This window comes from Gymnoscopelus microlampas (genome assembly GCF_963454915.1).
Source record: "Gymnoscopelus microlampas genome assembly, chromosome: 1".
Lineage (NCBI taxonomy): Eukaryota > Metazoa > Chordata > Actinopteri > Myctophiformes > Myctophidae > Gymnoscopelus > Gymnoscopelus microlampas.
The window spans coordinates 12,947,831-12,969,124 of record NC_139962.1 but is presented as its reverse complement, the minus strand read 5'-3'; the positions used below and the strand labels follow the sequence as shown (position 1 = coordinate 12,969,124).

Here is a 21,294-nt window from a genome sequence, read left to right as displayed (position 1 = left end):
TGACATTTGTATATCTATGAAAGACAGTAGCTGGTTTTTATAATCCAAATACTTGCTGCACATTCAACACACTCACAACGCAAGAAGGCATGTCCCCCGATCTCATAAGACCCTGCACTTAATTCTTAATTAACCTTAACTGATTGATGTAAAGTCTGGATATCAAAACTTGTGTCAGTTGTTTATGTCACTCAATGCGATTTGAAATGTGAGTTGGCTGCCCCACGCCGTCACTTTAGTTCCAGTGGGGAGGACCCCGGGCGGGCGATTAATTTATCCCACAGCGGCAGGATTTATTATTTTGTCCATGAAAAAGGTGTCTCTGTAAAATAGGAAACTTGGATGTGTTTTGCCACATCGTTTCCGTGAATGGTGCAAACTGTGGTAGGCTACTCTCCTTCAAATTCACTTCATCTCCTAGCTTTTGATCTAGCTTAGTCCTGAAAAGATTAAGCTAGTCTGGAGTGATATGTTTTACAGTTCTTCGTTGTATAAACAAGTTTTGGTCACAAGTGCATGGCAGCAAAAAGACTTACTGTCATCTCGTCTCCTCTCTGTTAATTTCACGACTGTCTGACTTTTACTTTCATTGAAAGTAAAAGATAGGTCCCTATACATCATCTCAGCATATTAAATCAAGTTGCAACAGAATATTTGATCAAGATCTCACGCAGTCACGCTCGAGTTATAGTAGTTCAAGTGCAAAAGCCCTCTCGCCCTCATCACTATTTTCAACCCAAATTCCTGTTGCAGACGCATCTGACTGCTGAGTTCTTGAGCTAGAGAAAACCTTAGAGGACACATGACAGACTTCAGCATAAACATTTGTAGTTCATTTGCACTACCTTTACTATGTGGTTAAGTGTGCAGGTTTCTCAGCTGTTCAATAAGCCTCATTAATTAGCCCACTTGTCGCATCGAAGCAGCAGCATTTTAATGTTGAATTTAAAATCAACAAAAAAAAAAATTATAAAAAAAAAGAAAAAGAATCAGGCTTGCGCTTTGCGAACGCGGGAGGGGTTCCCGGCGCCACAGTTCCATGTCATCCTAGGGGAAACACTGAGCTTGTATCTGCTATTTTTGAACATTTTAGAAAAATCATGACAAATCTTGAATTTTGAATTACGAAAAAGTTTGAGAACTACTGATTTAGAAGGCATTTGTAGAGTCGGCCTCAAGATTTCTCTTGATGCATTTACGCATTTGTTACCAGTGCTTTTTTACCATGAGGTTTTTGATTTATACCCGACACTCAAACCCAGGTCCTCCATGCATACAGCATGCCTTGCTCAGTGGATATATTGCCTTTTGACCTTCAGGCAGTACCACTTGTCAACTAGTAGTGGTCCTACCAGATCTAAATGTATCCATAGAAGAGCAGGGAGACCAAACACAACCATCACAGTTGTGTTAGTTATATTGTATTAACATGCTGCTATACCATACAGATTGCTCAAAGAAACATTTTATTAACTAAAAAAAGTTATATTGTACCTTTAACATTAGCCTGATATAAATTAGTTTCACGTTTTGTTCTAGGTGTAGGACAAATCACACACATTAATATCTAGGCTGGTCTGTGCTTTTGCTTACTTACAGTAAGTATATCAGGTGAAAACTGATATACCAAAAGTGGGAGTCATTTTCATGTTGGCTTACAAGATGTCATCCCTGTACTATTCAGTACAACTGAGCTGGGTTTTAACCCAGGAAGTTACAATAGTGTGTTTGTCTTGAGGATGAGGTAGTGTTTGGTATACTGACCTGCCTGAACAGGGATGGGAGTCTCCAGAAGGAAGACTGTCTGTTTCCAGTGCGTCTTGGTGACCTGAGGCCCGGTTGAGAACATCACCTGCCGTTCAAAACAAAACACATTATGCAGAAACACATCTATCACAAGCCCTAACTATTTAACACCAAGCCAAGACAAAGGTTCAGGATTTTACTATTATTGGTCATTTTGAGAGCAGGGGTTCTCCAACATTTTTATACCACAACCCCATATTATGAGGGCTTTTTTCGGGCGATTCCACCCCCCCCCCCCCCGCTCAAATGGACCATGTATTCGTACCACTCGCTCATATTGAACATGAGTCCTGAGTAAATCGTTTATGAACAGCTAAAATCAACAAATAGGTACAGCTGGTCAGGCTTTATAACAACCCTGGCTGACTAGGCTACTGCAACTCAATGAACACTAATTGCATCCCCTTCACTTTTATTGTTTTTTTATTTCTTGATTTAAAAAAATATATATCTATATTTTATTAGTTTCCAATGTGCGACCCCAACGGCCGTTCAAACGGCGCCTTCCCGCGACCCCACTTTGGGTCGCGACCCATAGTTTGAGAACCGCTGATCTAGAGTGACGTGGTTCAGTGCCCTGCTCAAGAATAGGTGGCAGTTGTGGGTGACTGAACCTGCAGCCTTTTCATCATGAGATGGTCACCCTACCTACAAGAGCAACCTGCCCTGTGGGGCACTCATGGCTCACAGGGCAGGTTGTAAGTGTTAACCACCTAAACCACCTGATACCACTGCATATCTAAACCACCTAAAGCCTCTCTGCACTTGGACCACTTTTATTGCATCTACACTAAAATGTCTAAAATAGCAGATCTACAATCTCACAACATGTCATGTTGCAACACATTGTGAGCTTGTAGATTTGCTATTTTTGGCAACATACAAATGTGTGTGGAGGAATCAATTGGCATAACAACTACATTTGGGGGAGAAAATGGGTAAAAAGCAAAACATAAAAAATGCAGAAAATGTGGGTTTTATTTCCACGGGGCTAAACAACCAGGTTGCCATTTTAGTCCCAAGGTGCTTTTGGATGAGCTGAACATTACAGTCAGTGCTGAGCTAATCCAGTTGTCTCAACAGCCCATTCATGCCATAATAAATCCATTGAAGTAGTAATATCAGGGACTATTAAAACGTATGAGCCACTTTTATTTCAAGACCAACAGACAGTTTGTTCACAAACTCCAGCATGGCTAATGATTATTAATGATTCTGAAATCCTACAATTGGTGGGTAGATAATGTACTTATTGGGTTACCAGAAAGGACCGTTATGTCCATGCCACGTATACAATTAAACTGCTATTGCAGTTCCGTTATTATTGCAGAAAATATTACAAAATATAGCACGGTTCCCCGCTAATTATGAGGTAGACAGATCATTATAACATGCACACAGTACCATCCAGATTTCCCTTAGAGGGCATAATTTTGTGTCGCGTTCATAGCGTGGGGCTCGCGTCGGTACAGTGGTAAGTGCAATTAACAGACATGTCTACGCTTTGCTCAGAGAGCTTGACATTGCCTGTTCTGAGTGGCCGGGCTCTGTGGCGTAAATGCTTGCATCAGCACTCGGCTCAGACGCCCATCGATTGCCAACCAACACCCGAGGGAAAGAGGGAAACACGCTAAAGCGTGAACGTAATTGTGTTTCCGTTAACCCGTTGAAACCGGGAAACGCTATCTAGTGTAACCACTTTTAACCATTATTTTAAACTTTATAAACTTAGCACGGCACCGAGTGCCGCGCTATGAGCTTGTAGATCTGCTATTTTTGAAAAATTGTGAAAACTTTGCAAATCATTACATATATATATATTTTTTTAAAGCGAACATTTGTAACTCAAATCTTTGCTTCTGGGGGGATCCTGGAACATCATATTTTGAGATGGGGGTCCACGGCCAAATACATATCATTTAGGGGGTCCTTGACATGAAACAGTTTGAGAACCACTGATATTATAGCAACATACGTTTTTTTTTAAACTGTTAGGATTTAGAAGACATTTGTAGAATCCCCAGATGCAAAGATTTAAGTGGAAAAAAAACGCTTTAAAAAATATAAATATATTCAAAGATTTTACACACATTTTCAATATTTTAAAAAAGAAATAGCAGATCTACAAGCTTGTAGCGCGGCACCGTATATCTGCTATTTTTGAATAGCCAAAGAAATCTTAAAATGACACACAGATGCGTCCCCGGTCTTAAAGGGTTAAACGGTTTGGCTGGTTCTCGCCGTCGCCACTGCTTACCTTGTTGCAGCAGGCCTTGTCGAAGAAAATGTCAAAGTAGCCGACAATCGCCTGGAATGAAATATGAGGGCCGTGTTAGATTGTGACAGTACAATATAAACTCCCAGACTTGTTTGGCTAAACTGGAACCCTGACACACAGACTGGAGAAAGAGGGAGAAACAGGATGTACAGTAGGGGAGGTTTACATGTGGAGCATATAAGCCATGCAGGCAGACTAAAATAGAGCTATGGGTAAATATTGCCAAACACACTTTTTTTCCAAGGCTATAAATTGTTATATAGGTTTAATAAAGAATAAACGACAACAAACAAAAGTACATAACAGTAACAAGGTTATGCAAAGGAACAGTGTGTGTGTGTGTGTGTGTGTGTGTGTGTGTGTGTGTGTGTGTGTGTGTGTGTGTGTGTGTGTGTGTGTGTGTGTGTGTGTGTGTGTGTGTGTGTGTGTGTGTGTGTGTGTGTGCGCGCGCGAGAGAGAGCTAGAGAGAGAGAACTGGTGAGTGGGCAAGGTGTAACACGGAGAGGACACCATAATGGTGCGTTCACACGGGCAGATTAAAAGATACATGCTACCATTCATTTTCAATGGAAACCAGCGACATGAAGATGCAAAGCTACAAATTCAAGTTGAGCTGGGTTCAACTTCCAGATACAAAGATACAAAACTACAACTGTAGCTTCGATGTCCACACGTTTGATGACGTCAGCGACCGCGTTGAGCAACAAAGATGCAAGGCGACACAGCGACAAAGATGCTGTTTATTTTTGTAGCTTTGTATCTTTTAATCTGCCCGTGTGAACGTACCATCTCAGTGACCACGTCTCAGTGTGGGCAACAGCCACACATAATGGATTTGACTAACATCCGCAGATGACCGTCTTCCCTTTCTCTGTTTTCCACTCTTTCCTCAAAAACACTGTACTCACTGAATGAGGACATGTTCAATGTTCACTATAAAAGCTAGATTAACAGGTAACTGCCCCTAGACTAAGATCTACAGTATGACATTTGGGTGCTCCTTCATTTTTTGCTGGTGCTCCTTACATTTTGAGGTTGGGAAAACCAGCACTGCCTAAAAAAGTCAACAAGACAGGGTCTAATAACGGCGTGACTTACATGTGGATCTCAGACTTCATGCGACCCGTCTATGTCTTCAGTCATAATATGACGTCAGTGATCTCCATGTTTAGGCAAAGCTTCAGCCCAATCCCACTGACGTTGACTTCCAGTATAAAATGTAAGTTTTAAAAAGTTTGTAATTCAAAAACTATTAAACATACCAGCAGTGTGCACAAAGAATTTGAGCCAGACAAACGCATGCAGAGACTCACAGACCCTCTTCTAGACGGCAGTGGTTTGTGAAATCACAGTAGCATCAGACACTCAGACTCAGACACACACACACACACACACACACACACACACACACACACACATATATATCTCAGTAAAATCACAATACAGAATATTTAATTAGTAGGTAGGCCTAACATTGCTTGGAGGAAGAGAGAGAGTGAGGAAGTGTGTTCGCACACATCTGTATGTGGGGCACTGGCCACACTGAGACCGCTCACCCGATTTACGCATCCCTTTGCCACATATAAACGTAACTTGCGGCATGAAAGTTTAAGAAACTTTTGTATGACAACAGCGAAAAGTTAATCTATGGGACGGTGTGGTGGATGCATCTTGCCAGTTAAGCCAGGTTCAGATATGAACACTGTTACATTGTAGGGAGACTAATAAACATAAGTTGCAGGCTAAGCAGTGGGAGAGGCGGTTCTCACATGCACTTTTAACCAGTACAGTTTGCAGTATGATCCGTTCTTATTCTTGGCGGAATAGTCGAGTACAGTACTTGAGATATGACTGTAAGCACTCAAGACTAGGCATTTGGTGATGAGAATCTATCCATCTGCAGGCTGGCAGACCGACTGTAACTTAATCCGTTGAAATAAAGAGGAGAACATATTCAATCTGTTGAAATAAATGGTTTTCTGCTGAGCTATGAAAGCGATCAGTTACAGGCAGAATAATAATGTGATATGAATATCATTCTTTATCACAGGGATGTCAAAGTATTGTCGTCTACGACCCGCAAGTGAGAAACTCAAAGTGGGAAAGTTGTGGCACAGCTGTTTACAAAGAGGAGAAAAAAAAATGTGTCTGAGGTTCTGACACACGAAAGCTTAACGTCAGTGAAAACTAAGATTTATTGCACCTAACACCAGAATCACATTGATAAATCAATTTTTTCAACATAAGAGGCGGAATTGCAGGGCCAACGTTGGTGGCCAGTGCCATTGGCTACTGGAGCTGTGTGAAGAGGTGCGTATTTTTCCTCTTGGATGCACGGTTCGACTCATCTTTACTCTGTGACATGGTATCTGTAGAGTGCATCCCAAAACAGTGGTTTGCCACGACTTGGACACTAGGACCCCTTGCAATAAACATAATCCAATCCAATTCATGGACACAATATTCCTCGATTAACATTGTTTCCAATCTGTGAAGAGGCTCGTATTTTTCCTCTTGGATGCACGGTTCGACTCATCATTACTCTGTGACATGGTATCTGTGGAGTGCAGCCCAAAACAGTGGTTTTGGGCTACACCTTCCTTCACGCTGAGGAAGACCTGCAGGCCGAAACGTCCGTCGTGTATGATCGATCTGCTGCTGCGGCTTATGACTGACTAAATAAACAAGAAATCCTAAAAGCATTAAATTGAGTGGTGACTGGTGATCTTTTCTACAAAACAGTGGTTTGCCACGACACTGGGACCCCTTTCAATAGACATGAAATCAAGATCCAATCCAATTTATGGACACAACAACATACCCCGATTAACATCGTTTCCAATCTGTGACCCTGTCAGATGATTTTGTGACTCACATTCGGAAACCCACCCACAGTTTTGACAACCACCTGTTAAGAGGAGTAGAACGTTTACCAATGTCCACATCAAGCATCTTTCATTTGGAGAGTGGTATTCTATTGGTAGTATACAGTCCATTCACAACACTGGGGGCTACCTGCAGCCTAGCCTAACATTAGGCTGAGTCAATACTTTAGTCCCCTGCGCTTCCACTCACATCTCAGTGACTTGTCACTGGACAAAATAATGAAATTCTGCTGACTGACAAAAACAGCGTGTTACACTAAATTAGCTAAGGTTGCTTTTCTGGTGGGTTGATGGGGGTCCTGTAGCAGTGTAAAGTACTCTCCGCACTGCCTGGAATAGAAATAAAAAGGGTTTTGTGTGATCTGGGGGAATAATAATGCCTACCTTTGTGAAATGATAAAAATACTTCACGAGAATAAAGGAGTGCATAATGTACATTTGGTTTGGCACTTCCCTCTCAATCACGTCCGACATTCTGCCGAGTTTCGCTGTCATCTAAACAAACTTCTGTCAACACGATCTGTTAATTATTAAAACACCTTTTCGTCCAGTTCCAAATGAAATTAACAACGTTACTACCTCAACGTAATTACAATAACTTGAGTGGGCCCATTCCGACAAAAAACTGCCAAGTAAGATTGTAATTGCTCTCCAGCCCCATAGCTAATCAAAAGCACAAGACAGATTAGCCTTCAGTCAGGCAGCGCAGACAATGCCCCCAGCCTGTGCATTCAGTCGCTCTTCACACACACACACACACACACAAAAAATCCATCTTCAGGCAAGGATTTTCTCCATAAACCATAAACACACTTGGGCGAAAAAACAGTTCACACAAACTAAAACAAATTGAAAAGAAAATCCAAGGGCCAGAGTGCCTGGAGGTGACTGTTGTCATATATATGAGGTAAAACAACCCCCCACCAATGTGCCTTTTTTCCTCACAATTCTCACTGCTGCCCCTCCGTACACACACACACCCCACCCCCTCCTATACCAGAGGAAGAGAGGCACTCTATCAATCGTGGGGAGCACACTTGTAGTGGCAATGATGCAGAACTAATAGCTTTTAATCCTGACGCAGCTGACAACTTGGAGGCCGGGCTCCTGCAGACAAAAGAGGAGCGGAATCAATGCAAGGCAGGGAAACGAGAAAAAGAGAGAGAGGGAGAGAGAGAGAGGACAGGACAAGAAAGGTGAGTGAGAGAGAGAGGGTGATCATGAGAGGGGGGGTGCAGAGAGATGGAGGAGGGGGGTCGGAGAGGGAAAGAGAGGGAGACAAGAGAGAAAAAGCGAGACACGGTGTTCCTAAGCTGTTGAGTTTTTAATGTCCTAGCTTTGGTTATTGGCTCGTATTCATTTGTAGAACCACAACGCTCATTCACAGCTATTATAACCATTTCTTATACGGTCTACGCAATCTTTTGTACTTGTCGCAGGCATGTTTGCTGTGATCAGTCTCCGACTCTATAAAGAGGCACGGAGATACAATCTACACACATGTATACTGTACCGACATGTATACTTAATAAATCACAGAACAGTCGGTGTGACCCCCTCCCTGCGTTCCTCCCACTGAGCTGATCAGCCTTTATCGACTCAGACCGGCAGGGAGCGACGACACTACCGCCCCAGCTAAAGTGGGGAGGAAACAAGGGTACTGGAAGTGGATAAAAGAGCGTGTCAGCCCAATGCAATTATGGCTTTTAATGAACGCTACAGGACGTTCGGCAGTAAGGTAATTAGGAAATTAGCCGTAATTACACGTCAGGCAGAGCGGGATTCACCCCGCTCTCAACCGGAGAGGCAGAGCTCCGTTCTCATCTCCGTGGCGTCGTGTCGATGACAAGACCTTGTAAGCGAGATTGATTGATGCCACCGCATGCACCACGGAGTCACGCTCATGCCGGAGCAATTAAAAAGTGGGTTCTCCCGAAAAGTGAAACTTAACAAACAAAGACCAATGAGGAAGTTGTGTAAACGTGCCTGTGTTAAAACACTGAAAGGAACAGCTGGTGGATTGACGTGGTTTTACCTCATTCATGCAGATTAACACACTGTACCAGGTCATTGCCATTCACCGCAAGTTTACTCCTGTAAATAATACATCTCCTAAATTCCCCTATGGGGATCAATACAAGTTTACTTTCGTTTCAAGGTCATTGTTACGCTGGAGAATTAAATGATGCTTCTTAACACCTTAATGTTTATCGCACTGCAATAATATAAGACTTCAGACATACTTCACTTACAGGCTAAACAACAACCTTAACTATTAACTTACAGTATGAACACACACAAGTGGTTGTAGCTGACGACACTCAACTCAACTTTTTTGTCACACCACAGGTTCACATGTGTAAGGAAGTGGGTGAAAGAAGAAAGGCAGAAAGAGGTAGGGAAAGAATGAGAAAACCAACCAGGTCAGATATGAATTTGGTAGTGTGAAATGTATTCATAAGGTACGTGGTTAAAATAGCAGAGGGATGAGGCAGTTTAAATAGCAGCAGACGTAATGACAAATAATGAACACTACATTTCAACCACATTTCATGGTTTATTTTAGTCCATATAACACATACAGTACACGTTTAAAGGTTGTCTTTTAAAGATGAGCTGAAATGAAAAATATGTTTTTAATACTTCTAAAGCACTAGACCTGTTGAGCAGCGGCCTACTCAGGAACAAGTCGGGAATGCATGCCCCACTCAGTTATGAAATACTGGTTGTTAGAGTACCCATTGTACCCATCCGTCACTTTTATGCCCATATATGGAGATCTCTGTATCCGTCTGTCTCACAGAGTTAAAAATAATAGAGAGGGCACCGGATATCCCCTCCCATCCACTTGCATTGGATTGCTCTCCCGGCGCATGGGCCGAAATCACACCTTCTTCCGGGTTGAGAAGTGTGATGGGCGAGGCCTATTTGGGGATTCTGTGACACGTTTTTTTGTCCGTGCGCAAGCTCTTGAGTCGAGCCCATTGGTCGAAACCGTTTTCTCTCGTTCATGTACAGTCCCAGCTGCAGTACCTATGAATGGCCAGCATGTCCAATGCGCTTTGATGCAACCACACAGGTCTCCAGAATCAATCCGGGGACATTGCCATTAAGTGGTCAACGCACTATCCGGTCAGCTACCAGCAACCCAATATAATACATGACTGTGATGTAAACAAATGCATATTTTAGTGAAACCCCTCAAGTTGAAAGAACCCCCCTCTAGTTTGGACTGCACCATGTGTGTGTATGTTAAAGCTTGTGATATAAGGTGCAGAAGGCAGTGACTGTTTACATTTAACCCTGTAGGTCCTAGTCCATAAGATAAGACTTAACAATGGCTTTTATGATCTCTAATAAAACACAGCCATTCCCTCCTGCTGGGGAATAGAGAAACTATCATTCATCAATGAAGAGAATCCATATTCATGGAAAACTGAGAATAGAGAGCGTTGTCATTTTAATCTAATTACTTATATTCCATAGTAACACAGATTGCCCAGTGCCTACACGGTAAAATGCAGAGTTAATTTAACTGTGAAGGAGTAAAAAGAATTACCTTCAGTCAGACTTACTTACACTTTCTCAACCTATACTGCTGGACACAAGCGAAAATAGGTGGGACCCCATAAAACGGCCACCGGAAGTTTGTTACATAAATACTCTCTGTAAACTGGCATGGGAGGGAGGGGGAGAGAGAGTGAGGGGGGTAAACACACATCACATGAACACAGTCACCACAAGCTGGCATTGGGAGAGAGGGGAGAGAGAGGGAGTTAAAGAAAAAGCGAGGAAAGGGGAGAGTAAACACACAACTTCACACATATACTCTCTCCCACACCCCCACACACCCGCGCGCAAACACACACACACACACACACACACACACACACACACACACACACACACACACACACACACACACACACACACACACACACACACACACACACACACACACACACACACACACACACACACACACACACACACACACAGAGCACTCTGTGTGAAAATGGGACAAATCAAATGAGCGCCTTTTATTTTCATCAGCGTTTAGCCTTGGGCCTGGGTCTCTGTCGGTGATAAGTGATGACAGTGGTCTTCCTGGCGGCCCTCAAGGAGGAGGCAGGCAGCGCCACGCTGGCCCCTCTCCTCTCCCTCCCCGTTCTCACGAAAAGAGCAGGGAGGGGGGGAAAATTAATAATTATCATCGTGGATAACACCAACAGGGAGTAATTCATCATCTCTCCCCTTTCGCCCGGCTGTGTGTCAGCGGCGCCGCGTGGCGCGACCAGATACTATTATATGGCGGTGTGGGGAGAGGGGTGCTGGAGAGGGTGGGTGTTTTGGGAGGGGGTGGGGAGGGGGGTGTTAGTGGGGGAGGTGCGGGAGGGGAGCGGGGGAGGCTGGCCTAATGCGCTTTTGATGGGGTTTACCCAGGCGTGGAGACTTCGAAGCACGACCACCTCACGGGGGCGGCTTGGCGTGAATTTGTCCCTTCCACCCCCCGTCCCCTCTCTCTCTCTCCCCCCTCAAGCCCCCCACCCCTCTGTCCCAGTGGTGCTGTAGTAGTGGGTTGGAGCAAGAATTAGTCCCAGCCCCCCCCAGCTGCATCACACCTCCCGCTCCTCTTCCTCCAGTCTCAGCCAACACAGCACCCTGCCACCTCCTCCTCCTCCTGCTGCTGCTGCTGCCTCTACTGCAGTGCCAATCTGATACTGTAGCTGGCGCACACACACACACACACACACACACACACACGCACGCACACATGCACGCACACTCCTGCTATGATACAGTACAAGGTTTCAGCAGTGAAGTTAACCCATTAAGACCTGAAGCCGATTCTACGAATGTCTTCTAAATCCCAACAGTTTTCTGAAAAACGTATGTTTCTATATCAGTGGTTCTCAAACTTTTTCATGTCATAGACCGCCAAAATGATATGTATTTGGCCGCCGACCCCCCCCCCCCCCATCTCAAAATATTTTGTTCCAGGGACCCCCCAGAAGCAAAGATTTGAGTTAAAAATGCTCGCTTTAAAAGAATATATATTAAAAGATTTGCACACATTTTCACGATTTTTCACAAATAGCAGATCTACAAGCTCATAAGATCTGCTATTTTTGAATAGCCAAAGTGTAAAATAATACCTTTTTAGCTCAAACCAAACAGTGACACAGATGCGTTCCAGGTCTTAATGGGCTAAGATCCACGTACAGGCGGTGAGGTTTATACTTAGTTGTGCACCAAACATTTGCAGTTCTAAAAGCTCACAGTGCTTGTAGATCTGATATAGTCGGTGCACGGAACGATGCACAATCGAGTATACATCGGGCATAACCTGTGGCCGAGTTTCAAGACAGAGAGAAAAAGAGTGGAGGAGTCAAACTGGTTCATGGAAGGGGGTGGGGTCGGGGGGGTTGACGCGTGTACCACACATGACATGACAGAAATATCTGCTCGGTCCCACGCGTACAGTATGAATGCTATGAGGACGAAGACAGTGGATTCAATTCATCTCGGAGAAAACTGACTGGAGTGCAGATCTATGTATCCACTATCCACAACCGTTTAATTACACCGTGTCTAATTTGTCATTTACAGATGATTATAAACGCCTATCTTTTACGTATGTCTGACTACACTGTAAAATTCAGACCTGTAAGGGTCCATTTGTATACTCTCAGGGTCCTATTTTGCGCGTCATAAGTACCATGTCTTGTGACTTAACTTAAGACCTGGAGGCGTGGCCAATGCTGTTTGGCCACTTGAAATAGCGAAACATCATTGGCCGCGCCTCTAGGTCTTAAAGTAATGCTAGGTAACTTTTTCAATAAAACTAAAGTTAAATTGTATATCTTTTGTGAGTGGGAAATGTTTCACAACACCCACTCCATGAATTTCACCCCCGAAAGCCTTTTATTTATATATTTTCTATTGAACGTTGTCGGGGTTGACTGTCCCGTGAAAATTACGTCATCTGGCCGGAAAATGGAAGCGGAAATGCACCGGTTTCCTGTTTGGCCAGGAACTACTGCACCGGTTTCCTGTTTGGCCAGGAACTACGGCGCTAATAACAAAAAGGAAACTCACGCTGATTTTAACAGATTGTATGATTTGAAGAACGAAAAAAAGAACAGAAAAAGAAAACACAGCTCACGGTAACTAAAGCTCCACTGGCTAAGAGAAACGATCCACAGATCGTATAAAACAATTAAAAGAACGCTTTTTGAAACGCTTCAGTCTTCCGGTGAAAACAAATGGAATTCTGGGTAACGCAGTAATAAACAAACGGTCTGCAGTGACGGTAATGACCAGCAGAGGCTGCTAAAAATCTTTTTTTTTTTTAATTTGCACTGTACAACTTTAAGTTAAGTCATGAGACCTGGTACTTAAGATGCACAAAATAGGGCCCTCAATTCAAGTCAATTCAACCTTCAGGACCTTGGAGTGTATATGGATATACGGTGCCTAACATGCACACCGAAAACACCAAGTCAACTTCCTGGCACGTGCAAGCGTATACACGGTGAATAAATCGTACTCAGTCGCCCATGATGCACCGAAAAAAGGCGTCCTTGGAAGTTGAAGTCAAGGTTTAGAAGCGGAGAGAAGGCCCCCCAACCCCCACCGCCACCGCCACCGCCGACAGTATTTAAATTTGATGGAAAGCGGTTAAGAGATGGATGACAGTGGAGATTTCCGCTCAAGCGCTACAGTAGCTACCTCAGCAGAGACGTGCATGCGGAGAGAGACAGTGGCGTGTTGAAATTAATTACAGACCCAAGCGCTCATTCTTTCCTGCACAGCCACAGCCATTAGCATATAACTCCCTTTGAGGCTGCAGGGACAGACAGGAAGGAGAGAGAGAGAGGCTTTACATGTCGTCGCTGTTGGGGACAGAAACCTTGTATGTCCGCGCTGCTTCATCATTTTATGTTTTTTTTCATAAATGAATGCGCTATTATTTTATACTTTTGTCTTATGACGGTGCTGTGCAAACATACCGAAAGTAGCAGATCAACGAGCTCGGAACGCGGCGCGATGTGACGTTTTGTGTGAGCTTGTAGATCTGCTATTTTTGCTATAAAGAATAAAGAAAAAAGAACATTTCAGCCCTATGACATGCCCAAAATAAGTGGAAGTGGTTAAAGCCATACCGTATATGACTTTTTCAATTAAACAAGTTATTTTTGATATAATCTTTCACTGGTATATTTTTCCACAACAGAGCACCGAAGTCTGACGTAAATGTACGCATCCTACCTGGTTTGCGGTTTTCCACCCGCATTCTGAATTCCCATATACGTCTTTAATCACGTCAAATAAGAACTGTGTTCTAAAAATAAACAAATGATCCCGGCGATTTGACTCTTATGGATATGAAGCATCAACTGACGGTGAGAAAACGCTAATGTTACTTCCGCCGAATGAGTTACATTTTCGGCAGAATCGGACTGTATCATATATGAGTGACTGACTATCATAAACGATACAGAGCCACCTCCCTGACAATATCGCCGAGACAGTTTGTTTATTTTTGGACCACAATTCTTATATGAGACGATTCTATGATGACCCAATGTTACTTCTGTACTCTATAACCATTCCAAATAATGGTTCCACATGTGTTTTTTTGACAACGTCTCTACATGTTGTTATGTTCCAAAATATCCTCGAGCGCAAGGACTCTGCAGCATTCATTTTTTTACCATTCCTTCCCTATCGACAAACGCTGTAATGACACAGAGCTACCAGTAGGTGTCGCCGAAATAAGACTGCTGAAATGAATGTTACACAGTATGGCTTTAACCGTTTCAAGCACCGTCCCACATTCAAAGAGGATACATTTTTATTCCAGTGCAGGGCTTAAATCATGCATAACGGACAGTATATACCAGGAGCAGAGCATGGGAGGTGTGAAAAGGAGGCAATGACTGGAGAGGAGGAGAGAGAAAGAGTGACTGAAAAAACATGTGTGAGGGGTGAGACAAAGACAAAGAGAGACGAGATGGAGTAATGGAGGAAATAGAGAAAGAGTGTGTGAAAGAGAGACGACTGAAACAGAGCCTGAGAGAGAGAGAGAGAGACAGAGAGAGAGAGAGAGAGAGAGAGAGAGAGAGAGAGAGAGAGAGAGAGAGAGAGAGAGAGAGAGAGAGAGAGAGAGAGAGAGAGAGAGAGAGAGAGAGAGAGAGACACACACACAGGTGAGTGCATTTGTCTTGCATGTACAGGGAAAAGAGAAGAGAGAAAAATAAATTGAGGTAGATGAGAGGGTGAGTGAGAAACATAATAGAGAAAGTGCACGAAAGAGAGAGCAAACAGGAAAAAGAGAGAGAGCGTGAGAAAGAACGGGTGAGAAAAAAGAGAGAGAGAGGAGGGGTGGGGGGGGGCGGGGGGGAGTATTTGTCTTGCACGCGAGTGGGTGCAGACGCAGGGGCTGTGCTGTTCATTTAATGCAAGGTTAGGCAGGCTGCGCTGATGAATGGACTGTCGACAGGAGAACAAAAGCAGCCGCTCCATCACGGGAGGACGCCAGGCGCAAGCCTCCCCCCCCCCACCCCCCCCCCCAACGGCAGCTCTCCCTGAAGCACTGGTCCAGGAGCAGTTTTACCCTTCAGATAGCCCTAACCTTAGCTATTATATGGGGAGGTATATGACCAACTGATTACAGGTCAGTTTATCTCTTGGTGGTAACCATTTTCCCCATTCACCCCCCCCAATAGGTCAACTTGTCTTGATACTGTCCCATGTAGGGCTACGATCAGTGTTGCCAGGTCTGCTTATTATAATCCCCCCCCCCAAGATTAAATAGAAAATAGCAGATCTACAAGCTTCGCGACGCGTTGTGAGCTTGTAGATCGGCTATTTTCAAATAGCCGATGAATATGTTTAAAGTGCTCATGTGGCCCATAGTCGCTTCTTTTGGGCTTGTTTTTCTCTGACCTGGTTGCTTGTTTCTCTCACAGAATCTGGCAACAGACACTGGCTACAATAGGACGCTATAATGAGAGGATGTCGTTCAATTATAACATCGTATGAGAAGCAGCTGGATTACATCTGGCCGCCGCCCACATGGTTAAATTTGCATAAGGCACATGTGCATTCTACCTACAGCAGGGGTCTTCAACAGGGGGTCCGGGGACCCCTAGGGGGGTCCTCAGAGTTACTACAGGGGGTCCGCCAAAATATTTGTGTGATAACATAACACTGATATGTTTTTTTTTCCGTTAACTTGAACCCTAGCATCCCTTTTCTGAAGAGAACTTAAGCCAAAAATAGAAGATCTACAAGATCACAAGTATCACATCTACTTGGGATCTTGTAGATCTGCTATTTTTGGCTAAAGAGGTATAGGTGTAGAGGGAAAAAAGAGCAGACCAAGTAAAACAAAAAACGTTTAATCTGAAAGTCGATTTTATACAATATAGAGGGGGTCCCTGCTTCATCTGTCTCTCAACTAGGGGGTCCTTGGGCTGAAAACGTTGAAGACCCCTGACCTACAGCATAGAACAGCGCACACAGTGTGTCCGAAAGAAACAACCTTTATTGGAACCGGTTGGAAATGATTTTACGGACACATCAGTTTAATAAACACTAGTAAACGCTCTCTATTCTGATCAGGCAATGGACCACTGAGCACGAGTATGATGAGGAAGATGAAAAGCAGCAACAAGCCCCATCTGGAAATAAATAGTTTCCAAGAGGCTTAAAAAAAAGAAGGGACAAGAGAAGAAAACAGCCTTTATAAAACATGACAAATCACATCACTAACCGATGTGGATCCCATCATCTGTTCTGGAGGAGACTTTTAACATGACCTGCTCAGGTATTACGCCCTCCCAAGATATAGAAACTGGAGATTTTCAATTACAGGGCGGTGTGGGGGGGTGTGGGGGTAGGGGGGAGGGGAGGGTTTGACTGTGTGCTGGACAAAAACAAAAATGAAAAAGGATGTTTACCAACCCCATTAAAGTCCACAGGCCCTACCCAGAGAGACACCACAGATAATAACCCGACTATTGATTATCCATTAAACCAATATGGCGAGATAGTACTGAAGCTTTGGCACCACAACGACGACACAAAAAACACGATGGGTTTTCTGTACGAGACAGGTCACTTCTCACACAACCCAGCTATGGACCCCTGGGGGTCCTATGGTTTAGCAGGGGTGCAGGTCACTCACCACGAGTGGTATCATGTGTGAAATGCCATCAGAAGACATCAGAAGTGGTGCCTGGCATCGTCTCACCACATAGAATCATGAACCAATCTCTGTGGTTCTGGTGGTGTTATTATTTTTTATACAGCGTGTCTCTGCAGGATTCTAGCTGTCTATAACATTGGTTCTCAAAGTGGGGTCTGGGGACCCCGAGGGGTCCTTGGGTGGGTGGGTACCAGGGGGTCCCCAGCAAAAATATTTTATACTTTGGCTATTCAAAAATAGCAGATATACAAGCTCATAATGCGGCACCAAGTGCCGGGTTATGAGCTCGGAGATCTGCTAGTTTAGAAAAATCTTGAAAATTTGTGCAAATCTTTGCAGGCTGACAGACATTTGGTCAGATTTATATAACAGATAAAATCCTAAATTGCATTGTTTGGAAGTGCAGTCCAGAGGTCCACTGCTGGTTCTGCTGCCTATATGTGCACTTATTTGCTTAGGAATTTCCTTAAAGGTAGGGGTGTGTGTGTGTGTGTGTGTGTGTGTGTGTGTGTGTGTGTGTGTGTGTGTGCGCGTGTGCGTGTGCGTGTGTGTGTGTGTGTGTGTGTGTGTGTGTGTGTGTGTGTGTGTGTGTTGCCCATCACCAAAAGACGGGCAGCCCTCCCTAACAGACCCCTCAGTTCCGGAGGAACTACCTGACCACCCCGCCATCCATCCAAGACCTTGACCTTGGAGAGGTTCAGAGTGCAGTAAGGTCTCTGGAAAAAACAACAAGACCCCTGGCCGCCCTGACAGCATCCCTGCAGAGATCTTCAAGGAGAGGCTACCTTTGCGTCCGTGCCCTCTCCCTCGTCATCGTTAACTCTTTAAGACCGGGAACGCATCTGTGTGTCATTTTTAGATCTCTTTGGCTATTCAAAAATAGCAGATCTACAAGCTCATATCGCGGCACCGAGTGCCGCGATATGAGCTTGTAGATCTGCTATTTTTGAAAAATCATGAAATGTTGTGCAAATATATATATTTTTTTTTGCCGGACATTTGTAACTCAAATCTTTGCTTCTGGTGGGTTCCTGGAACTAAATATTTGACAAATGTTCGCTTTTAAAAATATATTATCCACACATTTTCAGGATAATATATTACAAGCTCATGGCGCAGCACTCGGTGCCGCGCTATGAGCTTGTAGATCTGCTATTTTTGAATAGCCAAAGAAATCTAAAAATGAGACACAGATGCGTTCCCAGTCTTAATGGCTTAATGTGCGGAAGCATGAAACTGTCCCTCAGCAGTGGAGAGATGCCAATATCATTACCATCTATAAAGGCAAGGGGGGACAAGTCCCTCTGTGGCAACAGCCATGGCATTTCACTTCTGGCTGTTACTGGTAAAGTTCTAGCCAAAGTCATGCTGCGTTATTACAACTAATTTTTAAAACCGAAGGTTAAAGAGTTTAATGTAATAGGATAAATAATAATAAAAAGCTGGCCGTCGGGTCCTCACAGGTCCATCCATTTCAAATGGACCGTCCGAGACCCGTGGCAGTTGAAACCGATCCGAACCGTGGCCAAGGGATAAGTCAATATTTTGGACACAACCCGGTTCTCGGTTCTCGATTACGGGCAGACCTGTGCTACCCTCTACTCACAAGTAACAGATGGATTGTCATCATCGGACACGATGGACAACCTTAAGCAAAGTTAAGTGTGCGTGTGTGTGTGTGCGTGTGTGTGTGTGTGTGTGTGTGTGTGTGTGTGTGTGTGTGTGTGTGTATGTAGGCGTGTATGCGTTAACCTACCGTACAGCTTGTGGTGTCCGTTATCTTCAGGCAGAAATCTGATACAAACTCCAGCTCTGACAGACACACACTGTTACAATCGACCGTCTGTTGAGAACAGACACAATATGAATACAGATGCACACAGCACATACACATTAACTGTGTGATTTAAAAAAAGAGAAGAAAAGGGCATTTAGCTGATGTTCTTATCCTGAGTCCAGAGTGCAACTACAGAATGAAGTTTTGTATGCAGTTCACCAAAAGTGCAACCCATAACAATGAAAATATTTCAATGCTGTGAGCATTGAAAGATCACTTTATGACAGTGACAGCATGAGATAAGGCTTATTTCTTTTGTTGGTGAAAGTTACAGGACTGCATATTATGATATGCCCACTAAAGGACGCTAGGGTTGATGCGGTAAAAGGATTTAAAAATGTTACTTTTACAAGAGTCCTCCTCTGCCCTCATGGACTATTTTGTTCGAGCTGCCGTGTTAGAAACAAGTACACTTTTTAACGAGCTCACTGCTGGTAAAGTCAAGAAGATGACAACAGCGTAAAACAGGACAAGGAAAACAACTTTATACTGCTATTAGCAACGACGATTCATTTCGAAACAGTGAGCCAAGTCCAATAAAAACGGTGCGATAAAACCGATGAACTGCCACGATATATTGCCATTGTCACCGTGGTAATAAAACGGCCATACCGTCACAGGCGTAGTATGAGAATAGGGTCAACACCTATGAGCAGGCCATGCTGCAGCTGATCTAGGAACTGAAGCTTGCTCAGCCTAATGTCTAAAACCAGTATAAAGGTTCACATTAGGGTAAATTGGAGGAAAATATCACCTGGGATATCAGATTCTGGGGACAGCAGTGTTGATTTTTGAACAAATTTTGATTTGAAAATTTGACTTAGTCTTTTGAATAAAATTCCATTTAGTTTTAATCATATTTTAGTCATCTGAAATACTATTTTTTTTGTCTCGTTTTGGTTGACTAAATCTACAGTTGATTTAGTCGACTAAAATGTATTTTGGCGGTGCCTTGATGGCGTCGTAATGGCGGATTTTACACTTGGTTGTGTGCTGAAAATAGCCGATCTACAAGCTCACAACGCGTCGCGCTGCGACGCGTTGTGAGCTTGTAGATCTGCTATTTTCAGAGCGCAACAGCTGAGTGCAACCAAGCATAAAGTTACTTGTCTTTTAGTTTTACTGGATCTCTTCTCCACTCGTCACTCCCTAACATTTTAGTCTAGTTTTTATTTGTTGACGAAATTGTCAATATATTCAGTCTTAGTTTTAGTCATCGTGGCTTCGTTTTTATTTAGTTTTTATTTAGTTTCCGTCAGTGAAAAAAGGTAGTCGACGAACATTTTTCATCATAGTTTTAGTCGACGAAATCAACACTAGGGGACAGGGAGATGTGAGAGGAAAATAATTCCATGATTTCCTGATTGAAAAATGTGTGTTATGTCAGAATCGTCCTGAAATTACAGCAAAAAATGTTTGTGTATTTTGCAATCTCTATGTTTACTCTTAACATATGTGGAGGCTAAACATGGCTTTTGTGTCTTATAGCAAATTTTCATGCTCCCTTGTGTTCACATACCGTATGTATGCTGTGACACACAATTAATCCTACAGTCTTTCCAAGCCGTTTTAGATGAACAAACATTCCCACAGTGTGGTCTCCCTATTCCTAGAGGGGAGAAAAAAAACCCTCATCTGCTTTACAAGAATTCACAATTCCACAAGAGGGCTCTCAATTTTACGGAATGGCGGCCAGCCTTAATGGAATGTTATTGGATCGCATCAGTGGCGGGCAGTAGATGAGAATCCATGTAATTTGGGGCACGGGGGAGCTGTCTATTTGTCACTGGAGGGGAGAAACTATCGATAGGAGGATTCAAATTCCATTATATCAGGCACTCCCCTCGTTCATCACATACACAGGGATGAGCAGTGAGCGTGCTGCCAGGGCAGTGGCTATACAGCGAATAGGGCCGACTGGGTGTGGAGAAACGTTCTTTTTGTCTGGGAGACAAGGAAGAGAAACAGCCAGTCAGTGCTGATTTCGTCGACTAAAACTATGACGAAAAATGTTCGTCGACTACCTTTTTTCACTGCCGAAAACTAAATAAAAACAAAGCTACGATGACTAAAACTAAGACTAAAAGACTAAACAAATAAAAACTAGACTAAAATGTTAGTGAGGGACTAGTGGAGAAGAGATACAGTAGAACTAAAAGACAAGTCATTTTATGTTTGGTTGCGCAAGGGTGTGCATGCTGAAAATAGCAGATCTACAAGCTCACAACGCGTCGTGAGCTTGTAGATCGGCTATTTTCAGCATGCAACCAAG

The 21,294-nt window shown here is 43.6% G+C and overlaps 1 protein-coding gene across 1 annotated transcript in view; it reads right to left on the bottom strand.

Moving 5' to 3' along the window:
* prmt3 (protein arginine methyltransferase 3) overlaps positions 1-21,294 on the bottom strand; it is an 89,239-nt gene that overhangs the window by 13,426 nt on the left and 54,519 nt on the right. Inside the window, exons 13-15 of the mRNA XM_084063419.1 lie at positions 18,942-19,028; positions 4,064-4,114; positions 1,765-1,852 (exon numbers count right to left, since the gene is read on the bottom strand). Of these exons, the coding sequence (XP_083919545.1) occupies positions 1,765-1,852; positions 4,064-4,114; positions 18,942-19,028 (226 nt within the window). The remainder of the gene's footprint in view (positions 1-1,764; positions 1,853-4,063; positions 4,115-18,941; positions 19,029-21,294) is intronic.